The 21383-nt window shown below is 38.3% G+C and overlaps 1 protein-coding gene and 1 pseudogene across 1 annotated transcript in view; both read left to right on the top strand.

Moving 5' to 3' along the window:
• The window catches only part of PDLIM5 (PDZ and LIM domain 5), a 216205-nt gene that overhangs the window by 176451 nt on the left and 18371 nt on the right, over positions 1-21383 (top strand). The window contains 2 exon segments of the mRNA XM_021008362.2: positions 11156-11324; positions 20326-20506. Of these exon segments, the coding sequence (XP_020864021.1) occupies positions 11156-11324; positions 20326-20506 (350 nt within the window).
• LOC144455567 (U6 spliceosomal RNA) lies at positions 4415-4514 on the top strand (annotated as a pseudogene).

Genomic DNA, 21383 nt, shown 5'->3' with positions numbered 1-21383 from the left:
ATTGTCTCTGTAGATGAGATGACGGCTTCCTTTTCAATTTGCAGAGATTAAGTGAAGCAAATAGTACCTTCAATAAAACCTCAGACTATCTAATAAATCCCCAAATTAATCAATATTTTTGCATATTATTGACAGTAACCAGCAGGAGAAGCTAGAAAGAAAAGTTGCATTAAAAATTACAACAAATATGGGGCAGCTAGGTGGCACAGTGGATAAAGCAGCAGCCCTGGAGTCAGGAGGACCTGAGTTCAAATCCGGCCTCAGACACATAACTGTGACACTAGCTGTGTGACCCTGGGCAAGTCACTTAACCCCATTGCCTAGCCAAAAAAACCAAACAAATAAAATAATAACAAACAAGTATAAAATGTCTGGTAGTTTATCTAAACCTTCAGGGCCTGTAAATATAACAGCAAACTCTCTTGATAGAAATATTGGAGACATATTCTTTCTTCATGAGACATATTCATTGTTCATGATTCACTATGTTAGGTCACCCCAATATAACAAAAGTAGTCATTTTAAAAATCCTAATTTAATTTACAGACTTAGTATTATGCCAGTCAAGTAACCAAGAGGTTACTTTATTGAGCTAGATAACAAAATTCACTTGGAATAAAAAGAGTAGTGAAAAAAATTTCAGTCTCAAAACTATATTATAAAGAAGTAATAAGGTCAGCTAGGTGACACATGAATAGAGCACCGGCCCTGGAGTCAGGAGGACCTGAGTTCAAATTAGACTTCAGACACATAATGACTCACTAGCTGTGTGAGTCTGGGCAAGTCATTTAACCCCAATTGTCTCATCAAAAAAAAAAATCTATCCCATTTTAAAACTGATGCTGAGTGAAGTGAGCAGAATCAGAAGAACATTGTACACAGTAACAGCTACATTGTGCGATGACTAACGTTGATAGACTTAGCTCTTCTCAGCAATGCAAGGATCTAAGACATCTCTGAAAGTCTCATGATGGAAAATGCTATCCACATCCAGGGAAAGAACTATGGAGTTTGAATGCAGATTGAAGCATACTATTTGCTCTTTTTTTTCCTTCTGTTTTGTTTTGTTTCCTCTTTCTTATGGTTCCTTCTGTTGGTTCTAATTCTTCCTTACAACATGACTAATGTGAAAATATGTTTAATAGGAATGTATATGCAGAGTCTATATCAGATTGCATACTGTCTTGGGGAGGGAGGGAGGGAGTGAGGGGGAGAAAAATTTAAAACTCAAAAGTTATGGAAGTGATTGTTGATAAATCAAAGTAAATCAATAAAAATTTTTTTAAAAGAAGTAATAGATTATTTGGTACTGTTTAAAGAACAGAAAAGCAGACAAATAGAATAGAGTAGAAAAACAAGAGCCAGAAATAATAGGACACAGTAGCCTAACGTTAAGTAATCCCAAGAACATGAACTACTGGCGTTAAGGTTTCTCTTTTTGACAAGAACTGTTGGGAACCTAGAAAGCAGGTTGACAGAAATTATACGTAGACCAGCATAGTATACTATCTACAAAAAAACCCCTCTAAATCAATAAAATAAATCAATAAAAAGTCAAGTCATATAGAATAGAAGCTATAATGCCTTTGAAAACTGTGTTTTGGGGGGAAATCCATCATCAAATGAAGGATAGAAGGACCACAAAATAAACAGCAAGATGGCATAGTAGCTAGTGTTGAACTCAGAGTCAGGAAAATCTGAGTTCAGATCCTACCTCAGACAATTATTACTAGCTGTGCAACCAAAGGCAAGTCACTTAACCTCTCTCAGCCTCAGTTTCCTTATCTGTGAAATGGGAATAATAACAGCACCTACCTCCCAGGGTTGTTGTGAGGACCAAATGAGATCCCACGTGTGCAGCTTTATACAAACCATAAAGCAGTTGCAGCGGATCCAACTTGTGCCAGTTTATGATTGTGAAATTTTCAGTGTCAGCATTTACACCTTAGAAATTGACAAATGCTACAATACAAGACTTATTGTTTGGTTGATTTTCTAGGCCTAAGAAAATGATGAAGAAAAGGTAATAATGGGAGCAGTTAGGTGGCTCAGTGGATAGAGCACCAGCCCTAAAGTCAAGAGGACCTGAGTTCAAATCTGGCCTCAGACCAAACACTTGACACTTATTAGCTGTGTGACCTTGGGCAAGTCACTTAACCCCAATTGCCTAAAAAACAAAACAAAAAATAATAATAAAAAGGTTTGTATTCACATTTTTAAAAAAAGAAAGAAAATGGTAATAATGCAGATTAATTAAATTTTATTAAGTGTTGGGCATACATTTCCCACCCACCCTCCTCCCCGGGTGCCAGTTGTTAAACATTTACCAGCACACAATTGCCCAAAAGCATGATTTAAATGCCAGTTGTCATCATCATCATCATCCTCCTCACCATCATCATCATTGCATTGCATTGCAATTTAAGAGTTTTACATGGAAAAAAGATGAACAGAATTAAGAATAGAAGTTTTGGATGGGTGAGAAATCTTTGCATCATTGCAGATACAAGGAGAATGAACATAAATAGGAGACCAGAGAGGCTTCATGGTGTAATAGAAAGTTAGCATTGGAGTGAAGAAGACTTGACTTCAGATCTTACTTCTAACATACATACTGACAGTGTGATCCTAGGTGAGTCACTTAACCTCTAAGTGACCAGGCAGATCTCTGACTATAAGTTGAGAAGGAGTTGTGTTTCTGCATTAGTATAGGGAATTTCTCCCTAAGAATTCCCTGTGCCTAAGAAATAATAGAGATAGAGAACAAACTTTCATGCCTTCACTTGGCCACACTGTTAGAATTCACTCATCAGGGTTTTAGGGAGATAGGAAGAATCCTGGTGAGCAAAATATATCTCCCCCACCACCACCACCACACACACACACAGACACACACACACATACACTGTACATTTTAGTTTCTGAAAACAGCAACACTGAGATTCCTAATTAACAAATAATTCAGATGAACTCTGTTAATTTAATCGGAGATATTAATAAAGTGTGACCCTGGGCAAGTCACTTAATCCCTGATTGCCTCAACAACAACAAAAAAAGAAATATTAATAAAGTAGAAAGCAAAGAGAATAATAGCATAGTCCTACCCACAAGCCTGGGATGCACTTGTAGCCAATACTGTGGGAGGAGTGACTGCAAACTTATAGAATGATAGCAGAAAGGCAAATGCTTGGGAGATGCAAGACCATCTCCAGCCATCCTGATCTATATCTGGCCACTGGGCCCAGATGGCTCCAGAGGAGCAAGTGAGGCAGGTGAATTCTTTGCACAGCCCTGCCTCACTTAAATCCAATTAACTTGCATGTCACAGCATCACCTCCCTGATGTCACGATCCTCTTCAAGAATGAAGGACAACCAGCAAGCAAGCATAGGAGATACATATGCCTGGGGCAACTCACAACTCTAGACTAGAGGACTTGGAGATTTTTTGTCATTCTCAGTCAATCTCTACAACCATTCAGTGATTTCTGCTGGTTGATCTACTTTGACCTCTCCTCTTTTAGGCTGCCTAGGTAGTATTATGCTCTTTCAGCAAAAGAAGAAACCCAAGGCCTAGAATCTTCAGACCTTTTCCAGGTTGGCTGCCATGGCCAGGCACTGAAGGGTTTCTACCTCTCAAGCAGTGCATGGCACTGAAAGGAGAACAAAGCCCATCTTCATCCTGTCAGATCTTCCAGGTAGTAGTTGGCAGTATAAGCTTTGAGGTTTCTTTCCAGATCCAGCTGGAAGCATCCCTTGAGATCTGCTGTCAGGTCTGAGCTTTTCTATAAATATGTACTTTTTGTTCATTGCCATGAGTTAGATGAGTTCCTTCACTGAAGAGATAATGCTTTGAACCTATAGGTCAGTGAGGAAACTCATCTAACTCATGGCAATGAACAAAAATGCTTATTTCTGTCATTTATACTATAATTAGGTAATTTACATTTGTCCCACAGTCACCCAATAGTTCTAAGAACTGCTGTTTCCCATTTATTATTACCTTCAAATCCTGCCTCTGACATTTATTACTAGCCATGTGACTTAAGGCACACAGCTCATGTCACAAGCAAATTAAATGTTAGGAAACAGGACGTTCTGGCCACATTTATTCTGAGTAAAGTGTCTTTATTTTCTCTGTTGGGCTGCTTTTTTCATTGTTTTATTCTCTAAGCTGTCCCTGTTTCTATACCCCTTCATCAACAAAATTGTCCAAATCTGAAAGGGGCACTATGTTACAAAATGAAAAAGTACAAATCATCCATTTCACATGAAAAATGCACCAAATCCTCTTCTCTTGACTATTCTGTAAGCTCACCATTTATCTCTGGCCATTGATACATGAAGTGTTTCTTTTTGCTGTAAATATGACAAATGGATTAAAGGGAAATAACTCAGAAAAAAAGTTTAATATATGTGCTACTTTGGCAGTACATATTCCAAGATTGAAACAAAATGTTTAGCATGGCTCCTGCATAAGGATGACTCAAAAACTCATAAAGCATTTCATATTTTTGAGAGGCAGCATGCTTTAGTAGATATAGAGGCAATCTGGGAACCAGAAGTACTAAGGTCCCAATTCTGACATCCTGGCTGTGGGAATCTGGGCCAGTCACTTAAACTCTCAGGGCTCTAAGGAACTCTCTGAGACTGTAAGTTTGCAGAAAAGGTGGCTACCTGCATTGGGAAACAATTTCCTTACCACAGAGAGCCCTATACCAATGAAATTAAGTCTAGTTTTTACCCTTATGCATTTAATTTTGAATCTCTAGTGACTTTGTGTTTTATTCTAGAGGTAAGAGGGAACCACTTGGGATTCTTGACCAAGAGAGTGACATTGTTAGACAGATGCTTTTAAGAAGCATATTTTGGCAGCAAGAGAATGTATTAAAAAGGGTAGAAAACTGGAAGGAAAGAAATCTTTTAGGAGGCTATGACAGTGTTCCAGACAAGAGTTGACAAGGGTCTGAACTAGATTGTGTGATTGGTAAGGAGGAGTTAAACACAAACTATATTGTGGAGGAAAAATCTACCAGACTTTGAAACTGATTTGGTAGGGGATGGGAGTGGATTAGAGAAAAAGAAAAGTGGAAGATAATGCAGAAAGTTCAAACTTGGTAACTGGAAGGATATTGATGTTTTGAAAAGAAATGGGGGGCAGCTAGGTAGTGCAGTGGATAGAGCTCTGGCTTTGGAGTCAGGAGGACCTGAGTTCAAATCTGGCCTCAGACACTTAACAGTGACCTTGGGCAAGTCATTTAACCCTGATTGTCTCACCAAAAAAGAAAAAAGAAAGAGGAAGTAAGTACAAGTTAGATAGTGAAAGTTTTCCCCAGTTTTTTTTAACTAGGAGCTCCTCACAATTCTTACCAGATTGCTGTGTGTAATGCCAGAGAATTTAATGGCAGGATATATTCTGCCAGATCATGGATGGTATGTGATACAGGGCATTGAATTAAGTAGAACTAAACAAACCCGAACCCCTGTGATCACTTTAATTAAGACACTCTACATCCAATTTAATCTGTGCTCTTAGAGTTGAAAGGTTAGCTATCAGTGGAAGAAACAAACCTTCTGAAGTTGCAGAAATTTTTGATATTTGGCCTTGGTTGCACCTGTCCCGATTCTTCATGGCCACATACCAACATTCTCGACCATTTGGGAAATGATAATGGTTTAATCAGGCCGATTCAACTTTTCATCAAAGAAATGGAAAAAAAAAAAAGAAAATCTTGGATTACTGAATAAATTATACTCCCCCCTCCTCCCCCCCCAAAAAGGCTCTCTGCTTTGCCCCAAGTCTGCCATTTGGCCACAGTAAACCCTGTCCACTTCTGCTGTGTGTCATTTCATACTTGTATCATGAATCATACGCTGCTGCATATGCTTTCCATGTAATGAGGTAGACAAATAAAATGTTCAGACTCTACTGTAGCCTGCCATCTGTCTGTGATGTCTGCAGGGAAGAGAAGACGTCTTTCCTCATCCTGCCTTTCCTCCCAACCCCCCACCTTTTTTAAACATCAAAGTGCTCAAACATGTTGGAGCAAAAAATTCCTTCATGTATAAGGATGTCTCTCATCCTTTTGAAAACATATTCCTTGGGATGTTAGACTGCAAACTTTTTATCTATTAAAAGGATCAGAAACTTAATATGAATTAGCTACATTAGCTTCAGTGTTATTTTTTAATATCTTTTTTCAGTTGTGCTAGTTATTTTCATGTCATACAGGAGTGTAACTTTGTCATAGAAACTGCCGTTTTCCTAATGGATAATACATTGAAACACAGAAGTTGTTGTTCAGTCATTTCAATAGTGAGTCATTGGTGACCTCATTTGGTGTTTTCTTGGCAGAGAAACTGAAGTGATTGGCCATTGCCTTCTCCAGCTTATTTTACAGATGAGGAAACTGAGGCAAATAGGGTTAAGTGACTTGTCCAGGGTCACACAACCAGTAAGTGTCTGAGGTCAAATCTGAACTCACAAAGATGAGTCTTCCCAACTCCAGGCCTAGTACTCTATCCACTGCAGTGCCACCTAGCTGCCTAGAATCAAGAAGAGCCGAGTTTAAATCCTTACCTAGACATTTATTAGCTGTGTGAATCTGGGCAAATTATTTTACCCCTCTCAGTTTGCTCCTCTCTAATATTAGAATGTTGTATCTGATACCTTCTAAGTCCTCTATAGTTCTAAATCTCTGATGCCTTGTTACCTGTTTTGGCTTGGACTCATTTGCTAGTGTCACTGTTCAGAAACATCCATTTCTGTTCGCATGTTATTTTCACATTAAGGATGAAGGATGACAGACGTTTCCAGTTTACTCTCCATTCTCAGTCATGCGGTGGCATTTTCTCTATGAGTTTGTTTTGTTTTGTTTTTAGTTCAGAATCAACAGTAATAAAACAGATATGAAGCCTGAGCTACAGTCGCCCTGTTAAGGTTATGAAGCCACAAACCCAAAAGTTGCCCACGCCTTCCCCAGAGTGACAAATCCTGCTTCGTACGATTAGGTCACATTTTCAATAACCACCCCATTAGTTGAAAATGATTAAAACAATTTGTAGAGAGAGACATTATTTGGGAAAATACTATTTTTATAGAAAACTAAAATAATTTGATAGAGAGATTTTGAAGAACATTATACCCATTTAAATAAGTAATTTAAGTGGTTAATTTAACCTATCTCAGCTGAGAAAAACAATCCTTAAGTACAGCATGCCAGAACTGGAGATGGCAAGATGAGGAAAAGAAAACACAAGGAGAAGGAATCTAACAGCAATTCCTTGACTTCCTATGGAGTCGGATTCATAAACCCACAATAAAGGAATGAATAACTGAGTGAATGACATCAATAAATCAATGAATGAATGAATGAACAAAAGGATTGATCAGTTAATTAAATGGATGAGTGAATAAATTTTATGTACAAATTTTATAAATAAAATATTAATTTATCATAAATATTTATAAATAAATGAATAAATCTCTATTTCAAATTCTTACTCTTCCACTCACTGGCTCTGTGACCTTGGGCAAGTCACTGAACCTTTCCAAACTTGTTTCTTTATTTCTAAAACAGAAATCATAAAACTTGAACCTCATACTTCCCAGTGTTATAATAAAGCTCCCATGAGTGCTTTGTAAACTGTTGCAGCTCAGTGCGTTGATTGTATTGTGTAGGAGGGACTTATCTGCATGAATTTCTTTAAAAACAAATTTTAACCCATTGTATCATAATCATCTATTGTGAACCACTTGTTTATTTTCAACTATTTATAGTATTCATCCTGCTTGTTTTAATATGTCCCTTTTTTCCCACAAGTTTACGGTTGGAGGTTCACGCAACAGGCTAGGAACCTTCCTTACTTTCTCCTGACAGTGCTACAATACCAGTGGAACACATTATCTCTCACCTTTTTTGTTTTACACATTGTTTTTTTTGCCCATGTTCTTTTTTGATTAATACATTTCTTTGATGGCATCCTTTATTGTAGTTCTTCCTTATATTTCCTTCTTTTCTAGTGCTCACCCTGACTATGTACCTCTCCACTGACCTTGGAGAGAGAATTATTTTTATTTCTTCAAAGACTATTATTTTATGACTTTTATAGCCTCATCATCTCAGTAGAATATTGATATTAAAAAAGGAGAAATTATAGGCCATTAAAGGAGTTTCGCAATTTCACAAAGGCAGTCTTCCTTTTCTTTATTTTTGGGTAAAGTTCATTATCCATCTGTCTTTTGAGGCTTTTGTAAATTGCACCATGGGTTTTGCTCTTGGATAATCATTGGGACTGAGTAAGAGAGGAACAAATCTGAAACTTCAGCACAAACTGATGGAATCTAGGATTGGTATTTGACGGACAAAGTGGGCATGGATGGATGACTTATGGCACATCTGGCACAGGTGGCATGGGAAATGATTAACAGTGAATTTTGCTCACCAGTGCCCTCAACCCAGTTACAGAAAAGAAAATGTTTGTCTTTGACCTTTTTATTTTCTTATCTTTTCCATCTCCTTTATGTTTCCCTTTTCTTTAATGCCAGAACAACAGTCAATCAATGATCATTCAATAAATAATATGCCAAACACTGTATCAGTTGCTAGAAATACAAAGGTAAAGAATTAATCTCAATTCTCCAGAATCCTTATTGCATATACCTTGAAGACGGTGACTTTGATGTTTACCTCCTGTAAGCTTGTCATACATCTCTGACATTTCAGTGGAGCTGATGTCTCTTTGATAGGGTTGTTTCTTCCAAGGATATAAATTCCAACCCACTGGCACCATCTAATGCTGTATAGCTAGTGGCCATTTCATCCTGTAGGTCCTTTTTTGGGGGGTGGGGTCCCTTTAGTATGTCCCCTATGTCTCTTGACATATTATGAATTCTAGTTATTGCTTGAAGGTGGGGCTTTGTTTCAAGGAGAAGTATGTAGTCATTAGAAGTACTAATCCGTGTCAATGAAATGTCTAAATGAAGTGTCAAAGTCTAAAATGCAAACAATGTACCACACCCTCTGTATCTCTAGGTTTTTTCATGATGCTGTTTTTTAAAGAAGCAAAACCAAACTTTATGCATCAGGGAAACAACTATAACTTTCTAACTTTCTGGTGTGTTTACTCACAGGATTTAGGTAATTTTTTTTCCGCAGACCAACACATTATCAATATAACAAAAAGTTATTGCAAGAATGAACTGAGCATAATTTAATCTCTGTTCGATGATTTCCAATCATCACAGTCAAACATTGTCATTGTTCTGTATTACAGTGATGCCATCATGGATTTGATTGAATTCAAGGTTAAATGCTGTGGACGCACATATGAAAAGTAATATAGTCTCTGCCCTCAAGGAATTTTGAATCATTAGAAAGTTTAGATATGTACACAGATAATTATAATGCAAGTTAAAAATAGGTCTTTGCATGCAGAGTGGAAAGAAAACTATTTAGAAGGCAAGACTTGACTTTTATAGTTCTCCTCCCACAAAATATTAACTGTGTTACTTGGGCAGAGTTATTTCACCATTGAATGCCAAAATTGGCACTCATCTGTAAAACTAGAATATCACCTTTTCTACTTGAAGAAAAAGCAATGAACCATAGGATCTCTGAGTCCTTTTTGGTTCCAAAATCTGTGATTCTGAACTTTGGAGTTTCTTTTCTTCAAAGCAACACAACCATATACCTCAGACTGTAGTGCTATCTGCTGATTAGTGGATAACATTTAATGTGGGGCAGTGCTACCCTTGGGATGCTAGATTAATGCTGTCTTCTTGTTTGGGAGATTTTTTTTAATTTGAAAAGGAGAATTGATCAAGTTAGTTTGCTTACTTGTGGTAAATCATTGCTTATGCACAAAACTGAAGTTATGTAAATAAAATCTTGAAAGCTATTATCTTGGTCTTTAGGAGGTCTCAAGGACAGGGGATGCTTTAAGTTTTCAGGAAGAGCACCAGAGTTGATTTTCCAGCCATCAGTGTTTATGCAGGAAATGTCTCATGTGTAACTTGAATCCATGATATTTTATCATTTTTTTCTTGCTTACCTAGGGTTTTAGGTCAGTGATTGGTATGGAAGCAGAGGTCTGATCTCTTATCTCTGCTTCTAGATCTATACTTTGGGGTTTTAAGTATTATAATAGGTTGATGGGGGCAAAGGAAGAAGAAAAGCAGTCATGTTGGGAGGTGGGTGGAGAAAGAGCCTGCTTTTACCCCATTACTGACTTTGTATATTTACTAGGTCTATTCTACAAGAGATAGAGAATTTCTTTCATCACTTAGCTGAATTCTGAAAAATTTGCAGGGTTCAAGGGCTCACTCATGCACATGTTTGGCTATAAACTTATAAGGGGCTTTAGGAGAAAGAGAGAGAGAGACAGACAGACAGACAGAAGGAGGGAAGAAGGGAGAAAGAGAAAAACAGAGATAGTGAGAGAGAGAGAGAAAGGAAGAAAGAAGTGCTGCTTTGTTCCTGGACTGAATTTTTGACAACTCAGCTCTTTCTGAGCCACTCCCAAGATTCTTAAGAACCTTATAGGTGTAGCAAAAAGTTAGCATTCACACATGGACTTTTGTTTAACATGTCATATGTTGGAATTAGGGGGATGTCTACCCCAAGCATGTAAAGACTTTCCCTGGTGGAATGAGCAGATGAAAAGAATTTGTTCTAATGGTCATGAAGGTGGCTGAAGCAGGCATGCTTAAAGATTGGTCAGGCATGAAAGATGCAAAGGTCATCCACTGCTTCTGGGCCTTCATCAGTCATCTTGACTTTTGTCCTGCCACTGGACTTCAGTGACTCAGGAACAGAGAGAGTGAGGCTGATGACTTTGTACAACTTTGCCTCAACTATATCCAATTTAAGTGCAAGTCAAGATATCACCCAGTGATGTCATTGGTCTTATTCAAAAATGAAGAATAAACAATATATGTTGGAATATCCTGCATGTATGAGATGGGCCAGCAGGCAATTACTGGAGGGTAGATAGACCCTACAACAAGTATATCAAATTCTCTAACCTACACTGATCTTTATTTGTGTGTGTATGTATATGTGTGTGTGTGTGTGTGTGTGTGTGTGTGTGTGTTAGTTAATGTGGAATAGAGAACACTATTTTCCTAATGGTGTTTTCTTCATTTTTAATCCTTAGCTCCATCAACTGGAAGAATCTCAAACAACATTACTCCACCTGGAGCAGCTGCACCAGTTAGCCCAGGCCAGCCTCAGCTAAATGAACAAGACACTTACGTGCAGAGAGCTGAGCACATTCCAGCAGGGAAACGCACTCCAATGTGCGCCCAGTGCAACCAGGTCATCAGGTTGGTATTCATTTTTATGAATGTCCTCTTACACATCAAAAATGGTTTTAGCTTTAGATAACAGCTAGAATGACCTTGTTATCACTGATCATGATGATGCTGCAAACTCCTGGACTATTTCTCCATGTCAGGCACTATTTTACCAACTAGAAGAGAGATATCATGTTGGTAACATCTGGGTGATAAGTTTGGAAACAGAGATAGAGCCAAGTTCTTAAATGTCAAGGAAGTCATTTGGATGTAACCTGGCCTGCTAGGGCACTTCAGCCTTTTTGTAGTGAGGACCTACTCTTTTTCTTATTTGAGGAATAAGGGATTTGGGGGGGGGGATAAAACCTATGGTTTCATTGGTTAGTGAAATAAAATCAGCTTCCTGTTGAAGAAATTCTCTCCACCCATGCAGGTTAGCACTGTACTCTCTCAGAGGGTTACCAGAGATACCAAATAGCCGAGTGATTTGCCCAAGGGTATATGGCTAGTATGAGTTAGAGGTTTGACTTAAACACAGCCCCTCCTTCCTCCAAAGCCATCTGTATCCCTTCCAGGAGTGGGGAACCTGCAGGCTCAAGGCCACATGAGGCCCTGTAGGTCCACAAGTGCGGCTCTTTGACTGAATCCAAGCTTCATAGAAACATGCACGCGTATTTTTCCAGAGATCTTTGGTGACAGACTTTCTTTTTTTAAAATTAATTTATGGAATAAAACAAGCATTTCTATAACATAGCATAATTATAAAAAAATTATTGCACATGAAACTGCACATAGACTAACCTCCATAAATAGGCATGTATGCAATGTATAGTTAAAACAGGAAAATTAATTTTGCAGGTTTATTTCAATGTCTGAAAACTTGGAACAAAATAAGGATATGACAGCACAGAGCATAAAGTTAAAGTTCTTGATCCTTTATGCCTCATCCCAAACACTGCTCTGGTTTTGCCCTGACTTGGAGAAGGACAATATATGCTTGGGCCCAGAGCTGCTCAGAAGGTCCAGGATGAGACCAGAATGATAGCTGGGGCAGGGGATAAGGGACAGTCTAGGGAGGCAGTGGAGAATCTGTGGCCTCAAGGCCACACGTGGCCCTTTAGGTCCTCAAGCACGGCACTTTGAATCTACACTTCATAGAACAGATCCTCTTAATAAAAGGATTTGTTCTGTAAAAGTTGGACTCAGTCAAAAGGTGGCTCCCAAGGACCTAGAAGGCCACAGGCTCCTCACTCCTGGTGGAAGAGAGGCATTTTATATTGTGAAGAAGTTAACAGCTTTCCAATTTTCTAACTCCTTTAGGTTTGGTTTTTGTTTACTCATTTGCTGCTTTAGTTTTAAGTTAGGGTGTTAAAAACCTGTTGGAGCACTGATTTCTCTCAGTAAATGACACTACAGACTGAGCAGGGGTTTTCAGCCTTTTTACTTATACATGTTGCCATCATTTTGTGTTTTCTGTAAAATAAAATCACTTTTTTCAGGGGCACTTTTAATACCTGAGGCATTTTTGTGCTATTGAGGTTTACCTGGGTTTTAGTGCTCACTTACAAAAAACCTGGAGAACAAGAACTATAGAGTTGGAATGCCAATTGAAACATATTATTTTCATTTTTGTTGTTGTTTTTGTAGCTTTTCCCTTTTGTTCTGTTTCTTCTTTTACAGCATGACTAATGTGGAAATACATTTCCACGATTGCACATATATAACCTATATCAGATCACTTGCTGTCTTGGGAAAGGGGGGGAGAAAAATTTGGTACTCAAAATCTTTTTTTTTTTTTTGCTAGGCAGTTGGGGTTAAGTGACTTGCCCAGGGTCACACAGCTAGTATTGAGGCCGGATTTGAACTCAGGTCCTCCTGACTTCAGGACCAGTTCTCTATCCACTGTGCCACCTAGCTGCCCCTGGAACTCAAAATCTTATAAAAATGAATGTTGAAAACTATCCTTACATGTAATTGGAAAAAATAAAATACTATTTACGGCAAAAGATCTGGAGAAGAAACACCTGTTAAGGAGGAAAAGTATCAAGTTTTCAGTGGTATTATGTGTGTACTAACTAATCCTTTCAACAAAAAGTAAAATTAGTTTGTTGTTATGAAATATGTATTGTATTATGTTAGCTAACCTGTACTTCAGTGAAGCTAATACAGTGAAAAAGTAAGAGAAGTCATCGAAATTGCTTCACATTGGCTTTAAAATTTAATACTAGTCCAGAAAGTAATTTTCATGCATGCATAATTAGTAAATCACTGATAGCTAGGATACGCCTGGCCTCTTTTATTGTTCACTCATCATCTATTACATTTTATCTTGTTTCGAATTAGCCATGAATTTGCTTTCAGTTGAGCATCAAAGCTTCATGCACTCAGGAGGTTTTAGGAAGGAGGATTAGCTCTTGTCAGGATCACATAACACTAAGTAATAGACCACATTCACCTGGTCCTCTCAGACCTCACAGCACTTTAGGAAGATTATGGTAGGTTCAGAGTTCATAAGAACATAATTATGGTACACAGACCCTCAAGTCAGCATTTCTTAGACAAAAGTACAAGTTGGCTCAAGTGACATTCTCACATACACCTTCTCTACAGTCACAGCTGTGGCCTACGATACTGGAGACTGGCAAACTGAAAATTGTTGCTGCATTTAATGATGCTTTAATTTATACTGTTATTTAATTAATACTTCATTACATCATTCAGTACTACAATACATCACTGGTACTTAATGATGATTTCAAAACAATGCAAAACTTACTGACATCAGGCAGCAAAACAAAATTTATTTTTCTAATGAAGCTATAAAAATAATGTTTTAGAGAACTTCAGAGATTCAGCCACCCAAGTTTTGGAGCTAAACTGATTGCCTCCTTAAAATACACTTAGGTTCCCCAAACCCGACCTCCATTATTTATTTTTTTATATGTGATATTCTGTGAAATGATTTTTTTCTTGCGATATTGAAAAAGTTTCTCCTGAGTTGTACTGCATAGAATTTACTTACCTCATAGCTGGGTTTATTTGTTTGTTTTATTTGTTTTTCTGTCTTTTTCTCTGTGTGTGTGTGTGTGTGTGTGTGTGTGTGTGTGTGTGTGTGTGTGTGTGGTTTTTTGCAGGTATTGGGATGTTTTAGAGGAGAACCCTACTGAGACTTTTAAAAATCTTATTGTAACAGTAGGGGCATCCCTTCCTGTCCCAAATGAGTACCTACATTTATTGTTGGCTTTAGTTCAATAAATATTTATTAAGTTAGGCATTGTGATAGGTTTCAGAAATACAAAGACAAAACTGAAATAAACTCTGTCCTCTATAAGCTTATATTCTGCTGTGGGATGTGTGGGTAGGGAATACAATATGTTTGCAATAAATAAAGTTATTTTGAAGGGCTATTAAACAAAGTGTCATGTAAGAATGTCACCCAAGTTGAAACTTGAAGGAAGCAAGTTATACTGAAAGATAGAAACCAGGTTGGGGAGGCCTGAAAATGCCCCTACAGATAATAGAAAGCCTCTGCAGAGTTTTGAGCAGAGAAACAATGTGGTCAGAATATAAGAATATAAACAATATAAATGTGACAGCTATTTGGAAGACAGATTAAAAGAGGGGAGAGATTGGGTATAAAAGAAAGAAAATTGGGGCAGCTAGGTGGTGCAGTGGGTAGAGCATCGGCCCTGAAGTCAGGAGGACTTGAGTTCAAATGCGACCTCAGCCCGATACATGACACTTCGTAGCTATGTGACCCTGGGCAAGTCGCTTAACCCCAATTGCCTAAAAAGAGAGAGAGAGAGAGAGAGAGAGAGAGAGAGAGAGAGAGAGAGAGAGAGAGAGAGAGAAATCTAGTAAATCAGATTTATTATGTACTGAAATATATTTTGCTTACATCTGGGGAATTGGGTCCAAATGAAAAATTATTTCCTTGGCTGTAGAATTTAACTTCATTAAAATCACAGTTACCAGCAGTATTCCAACTTCACTTCTTTCTTATGGAACATCAATGAGCTTTGATTTCTTCTTCTATATACTATGCCTTTTGGTTTTGTTTTGTTTTGTTTTGACCTGTCCTCTGTTCCCATGAAGCTTACCATGTATCTAGGGGATGGATACCAGAGCAAAAGTGAAAAAAATCAACCAATTCAGTCATCTATTTGGTCTAAGTACTAAGAAACCCGTGTGGCTGATTGATTTCACAAAAGTGCTTTAAAATAAATCATTTGACTAATTCTGGTGTTTTCTAGGCATCGCCTTAATCAACAAAGGAATATAGAAGCAAATTAGGGGGTCTGGTAGAGGAGAAGGAACTCTGGGCATAGTGAAAGGCCTTTAGTCCCAAGATCCTTTGCTTCCTATATTAATTTCACTCACCTTGGAGGTAAATGCCAAAAGATGAGACCATCAATTTTTCTTTTTCTTGTGAAAATGCAAAAATTTCCAAAGCTGTCATTTGCAATTTCCTAAAAGGCAGAAGTGTAATTCCATGAAAACATATCTTTCTTTGTAATTTGCTTCACCTTCCCAAACTGGAAATTAAATTAATTTTAGCAGTCCCTACCATTCCAAACTTTGGATAGGAAGTAAAATACTTTCCATAGCCGATGTGTTTTTTTTTTAAATTTCAAAAAAAGATACTTTCTGTGTCTACCTTTGTTGTCTCTTTTTGCCTGTATATTGTGCTTATGTATCTCACTGCCCTCCCTTGCCCCCGCATTCTCTCCTCCCCTTGATCCACTTTCTTACTGTATCTTTATCTCTTTGTTCTGTGCACACCACACATTCTTCTCTTTCCCCTTCTGTTTCTAAATCAAATGAATAACAGCATTCATTTAGCCCTTGCTAAGGGCAGGAGGTAGCGAGGTAGCGTAGTGGATAGAGTACTGGGCTTGGAATCAGGAAGACTCATTTCCCTGAGTTCACATGTGACCTCAGACACTTACTGGGCAAGTTACTTAACCCTGTTTGCCTCAGTTTCTCATTTGTAAAATGGGGTGGAGAAGGAAATGGCAAACCACTCTAGTATTTCTACCAAGAAAACTCCGAAAAATGAGGTCAGGAAGAGTTAGACACAGACAAACAAATGTGTGTCAGGCACTGTATGGGGATATATAAGTGTATATAAGTACACATATACATGTAAGTACACACATATAAATGCACATAAGTACACAGAAGATATATACCAAGTAAATACAAGGTAATGGTGAAGGTGCTCAATACAGAGGAGAATCAGGAAAAAGCTTACAGAAGATGGTGCTTACTCAGTTTTGAGGTAAATAAACTAGGGATTCTAAGAGTCAGAGTTGAGAAAGGAGCCCATTTCAGTATAAATCTTTGCTTGACTTTTTTTTTTTACATGTGACACTCTAGACTGAAGTATTAACTAAATTTTCCTGTACTGTTTACAAAAAGTATTTTGCTTCCTACCCCAAGTTTGGAAATGTAGGTATTTCTGAAATTCACTCTTATTTTCAAAGGACAAAAACTTTAAATTCCCTGTTTAGGAGTGATATTCCTCTATGGAATAACATCTCTGTCTTTTTTGGAAATCATGATATTTTCGTACCAAAAGGGAAAAGAATGGCCTCATTTTTGGTATGTGCCTCTAGGCCAGCTGAAGTTAATATGGGGGTCAGAAAGCTTAGGGACCTCCCACCTTTCACGACATCCCACCTTCCTGTGTATGGAGATGGGAGGACAGTGTTGGGTATGAACCAGTAAATTGAACTGAAGGATATTATTTTTATTATTTGTTATATTAATTGTATGGAGCTCTGTTTTGTTTTTTAATTTTAAAAGGGGAGGAGGAAAACATCCTGTGTTTCTTACTCCTTCAGAATAAAAGGTCGTTTCGCTTATGAAGCCCTGGATTATGTTTCCTCTCCCACGAATCAGGGGTGGATGATTTTTTAAAAGTACACACCCTTGCCTCTGTATTCCATTTCCTTCTTTCACTTTTCTGCCTTCATTCTTAGGAGCCTTTGCTATTTCACTGCATTTTTTCCCTGGTGTGCCTGCCCTTTTTTATCATAAGATTATTAGAGGATGGGGGGGACAGTCATTGTAAAAAAGTTTGGTTTTATGGTTTCAGCCATACTTACAAGTGCAGTGAACCAGATTTGCCACTCCTTCCCCTCCCCGCCTTTTTCAATCAACAGGTATTTAATTGAAACTCATAGAGTGCACAACATTCATTGTGGAGATAACTGAATCCCTTCTTACACTTTGTAGATATCTAAATCTGTTATTCTTGTGCGGGCAAAGAGAAACTTAATCCTATCTGGAATTATATGAACCTTTTCAGTACTGTGTTAATGAGGCCATAAATTAGTCAGTGCTGACACAGTGCTAGAAGAGAGCACTTTTGGAAGGGTTTGGATTAGTTAATCTATATGTAACTGAAAGGGCCCTGATGGGAAAGGTACCTGTACTAGGAGGCTGGAGAGCACAGGGCAGATCACTGTGGGCAATTGCAGCCAGGACTACAGGAATCTGGAGTCAGGAGCAGGTAAGGCATTTGAGAATTCTTTCTTAAAGGCGCAGTAGTGGTTTTCACAAAACTGTTTAGTTCCACTTCCTCTAAAAATCTTTTCCCACGAATCAGAATGAAAGGAAACAGTTGTACTGTCCTAGAGACAGATCTAATAAAATGGAATTTTATTTAGTGTAACTTTCTAAGTCAGCAGCAACTTCAGTGGAAGTGAGGATTTCTACACCTGCCCCTTCTACACCTTCCCACTTTTATGAGATTTCAATCATATGTGTTTTCTAAGTCTAACATTTAAATATTTTGCCATTTCAGTTTCTCAAGGATACTGGGAAGGAGAGCAGGGTCAGGAAAGCTTGGCTGTTTTTAAAGAAAGGAAGGAAGTAATGTTAATTTCTGAACCCCAAGAAGAAAAATGTCATGAAATCTTAATACCGATTTCTATGTCTGGGCCACGAAGTCATCTGCCTAGCAGTCAAGTGTCTAGTGTTCAATTATCCCTTCCACCTCATGACTTTCCCCATCAAGGTTTTGATATGTTGTGGGTCAGCATAAGAAATTAAAGGAAATTTGGGGGAGCTTTGCAGAGGACAGCAGATGACACAGAAAAAAAGTTTAGAAAGTGAGAAGTGCATAAAATATATGTACAGAATTATATGATATCAACATATTTTAAATACCATAATAATTCATACTTCTTCTCTAGCATAAAGGAAGGACCAAAAAATTTTACACAGATTTTTGAGGTCACAGGAGCACCATACCCCTAACCCCCGAGATATACAGGGATAACTGTGTAACTGTCCAACACTGCCCTTCCGCCATGGTCTTTAAGTCAATGCTGATTGTTGGTATGAAGTTCAAAGTCAGTATAACAAACTTCATACAATAGGGGGCTAAGTATCAGGCTCCCCAGGTTCTGATTCTGGTTTAGCCACTGATGACTTTGATGATGGGCAGATCATTTGACGTGTCTGTTAGATCTCCTTGCCGTAAAGTCAGGCTCATAATAACTGCCCTGGTCTATCTCACAGGAATGTTGTATGGACAAATTACATAACAAATTTAAAAGCACGTTGGAGATAAAGGCCCTCCATCAGTGCAAGGCATTATGTTGTAGCTGCAGGAAAAGTACATTATATAGAGGCTTACGGTGGTTCATCCATCCCTGTGATCCTGATGCCAAGATATGGTTATCTAATGGATTCTTGTTAAGCAGACTAAACCCATCTTATCAGTTTGTGACTGTATCATGACTAATGGAATAAAAGCTCCTTTAAACATTTGGTCCTTTGAAACAAATGTGCAGCAAAGGATATTTCTTTTTAAATTAAATTAAGCCCCCTTTCATGTGAGTTGGAATAAGCCATAATACATCAGAGTAGTTAATGTACTGTGTGTCCTTTAGGTTTAATATTCATTTTTGGGATGGGATGATTGTGTTTAATAGAGCTGAGAAATAAGTGTTTTGAGAAAAAATTTGAGAAAGGGGGAAAACCAGTCTGCCTCAGAGAGGTAAAGTGAGTTGCTTAGGATCACATGGTCTTTTTGGCAAAGGCAGGACTTGAACTTAGTTGTTGCGTTCATCATTCCACACTATGACATTGACTACATCACACTTACTCTGTGACCTTGGACAAGTCACCTGATCCCTTTTTGCCTCAGTTTCCTCATCTGTAAAATGGGGATAAGAATAGCACCTACCTCTCAGGGTTGTCGTGAGGATCAAAAGAGATAGTAATTGTAGTGCCTGGCACATAGTAAGAGCTATATAAATGTCAGCTGTTATTATTATAATTATTTTTTAAAGTAGCAGGCGTTGTTTAATCAGGATGTCTTGCAGTAGGCATAGATTAAAAAAGTACAGGTGTGTACAGTGGTGAGCTCCTTGGGGAAAGGGACTATCTCTTGCCTCTTTTTTGTATCTCCACTGCTTGGCCCAGTACCTAGCACATGCTTAGTAAATGTTCATTGACCGAAAAAATATACAAGAAGAAATGACAGCTTTGTTACCTTTCTGTATCAGGTGATTTTAGTTCTTATCATACTTGGGTCATCAACATCATCATTTTTAGCCGGGTTGTCTTTTTATATCACTAAAGTATATAAAAATCTATGTATTCTCTGTGCAAGAGGAAAAAAAACACTCAGCATTGGTCTTTTGCAGAGCAATACCTTGACTGTCCTTTCCTCCATTCTTTTCCCCATATAAACCAACAGAGAGCTTCCATACAGTGGGCATAAATTAGCTTTGCATGGTGTCATCTGACTGGACTTCACATAAGTTGTATTGACTTTGAATCTTCACTCTTAACCTTATTAAGCTGTGTGCCCATGGGCAACTCATTTCCCTTTTTTGTTTCTTCATCTATCAAATAATCATGGAATTTTGAGGAACTCTGAGGTTCCAAGGAAAGTGCTACACAGAGACCCAATCTGAAGTTTAAAGACTCGAATACATTGCTATAAGCGCTCCAAGTATGTGCTAACGGATGTTATGTTTCTGAGGAAAATGGGAATTATTTCTTTTGACAGAGGACCTTTCCTAGTGGCGTTGGGAAAATCCTGGCATCCAGAAGAGTTTAACTGTGCCCACTGCAAAAACACCATGGCTTACATTGGATTTGTGGAGGAGAAGGGAGCCCTGTACTGTGAGCTGTGCTATGAGAAATTCTTTGCCCCTGAATGTGTTCGCTGCCAAAGGAAGATCCTGGGAGTAAGTTTGGGAAAGCTTTTTAGAGCATGTGTTTTTGTTTCTTCCAAGGGTATATTTCTATTTGGAGATGTCCTTGTCCCTTCCTTCTTGTTTTGTGCTCTTGTCACTGGTGGGGGGGGGCAGAACTGAGCAGAAGTGCCCATCCCCCAAAACCTAACCCTCCTGCCCCCCAGATATAGCCTCATGAGACTCAGGAGGATAGGTAAGGCAGCCTGTGGTTTCATCTTGCTGTTTTCCTGTTTGGCTGGTAGAAGCTAGGCCACCAAGCAAAAATAATTTACTGTGGATTCTCAGGGCCCTGGGTGGGCTGCCTTCCCAGTATGCTGCTTGCTTAAGAAGAGAAAGGCAACCTGGGTTGAGTCTAGTCAGACCACACACACAATAGTCCTCAACATTGACACCTTTACTGTTTTAATTAAATTCCAGCCTTCTTTTAAGACCGGGATTTTTTTCTACCTGCTAGGGTTCAACCGTAGGACCTCATGAAACATTCGAAAAATATGAAGTATAGAAATGTTGTATTTTTCTTACACATACATAATCATATTTTAAAATATAACTTCAATTTTATGAGGCTGAGTAGGTAATGGAAACAGACTTTCGACAGAAAAAGCTAAAACCACACGTTTTGCTGAAAGAGTGAATTGAGGACAGATGAATTCATCAAGGTTTACAGAAAATAAGTGTTGTTATTTTCTTCTCTGGAGTTTTTAAAACTGGATTTTGAGGTCAGAGTCTGGGCATTTCCCTTGTTGCCTATGGAGGAGTATACGTCTTTTTGGAAGAGAAAGAAACCGCAGTGACCTATTTGTTCTGGAAACCAACTTAGTATCATGGGAATTTCTCCAACACACTTCCTAGAAATCAGATTCCTGAG

The sequence above is a fragment of the Phascolarctos cinereus genome, unplaced genomic scaffold (genome assembly GCF_003287225.1).
Source record: "Phascolarctos cinereus isolate Bilbo 61053 unplaced genomic scaffold, phaCin_HiC Scaffold_9;HRSCAF=440, whole genome shotgun sequence".
Taxonomy (NCBI): Eukaryota; Metazoa; Chordata; class Mammalia; order Diprotodontia; family Phascolarctidae; genus Phascolarctos; species Phascolarctos cinereus.
This window is presented reverse-complemented; position numbering and strand designations above follow the sequence as displayed.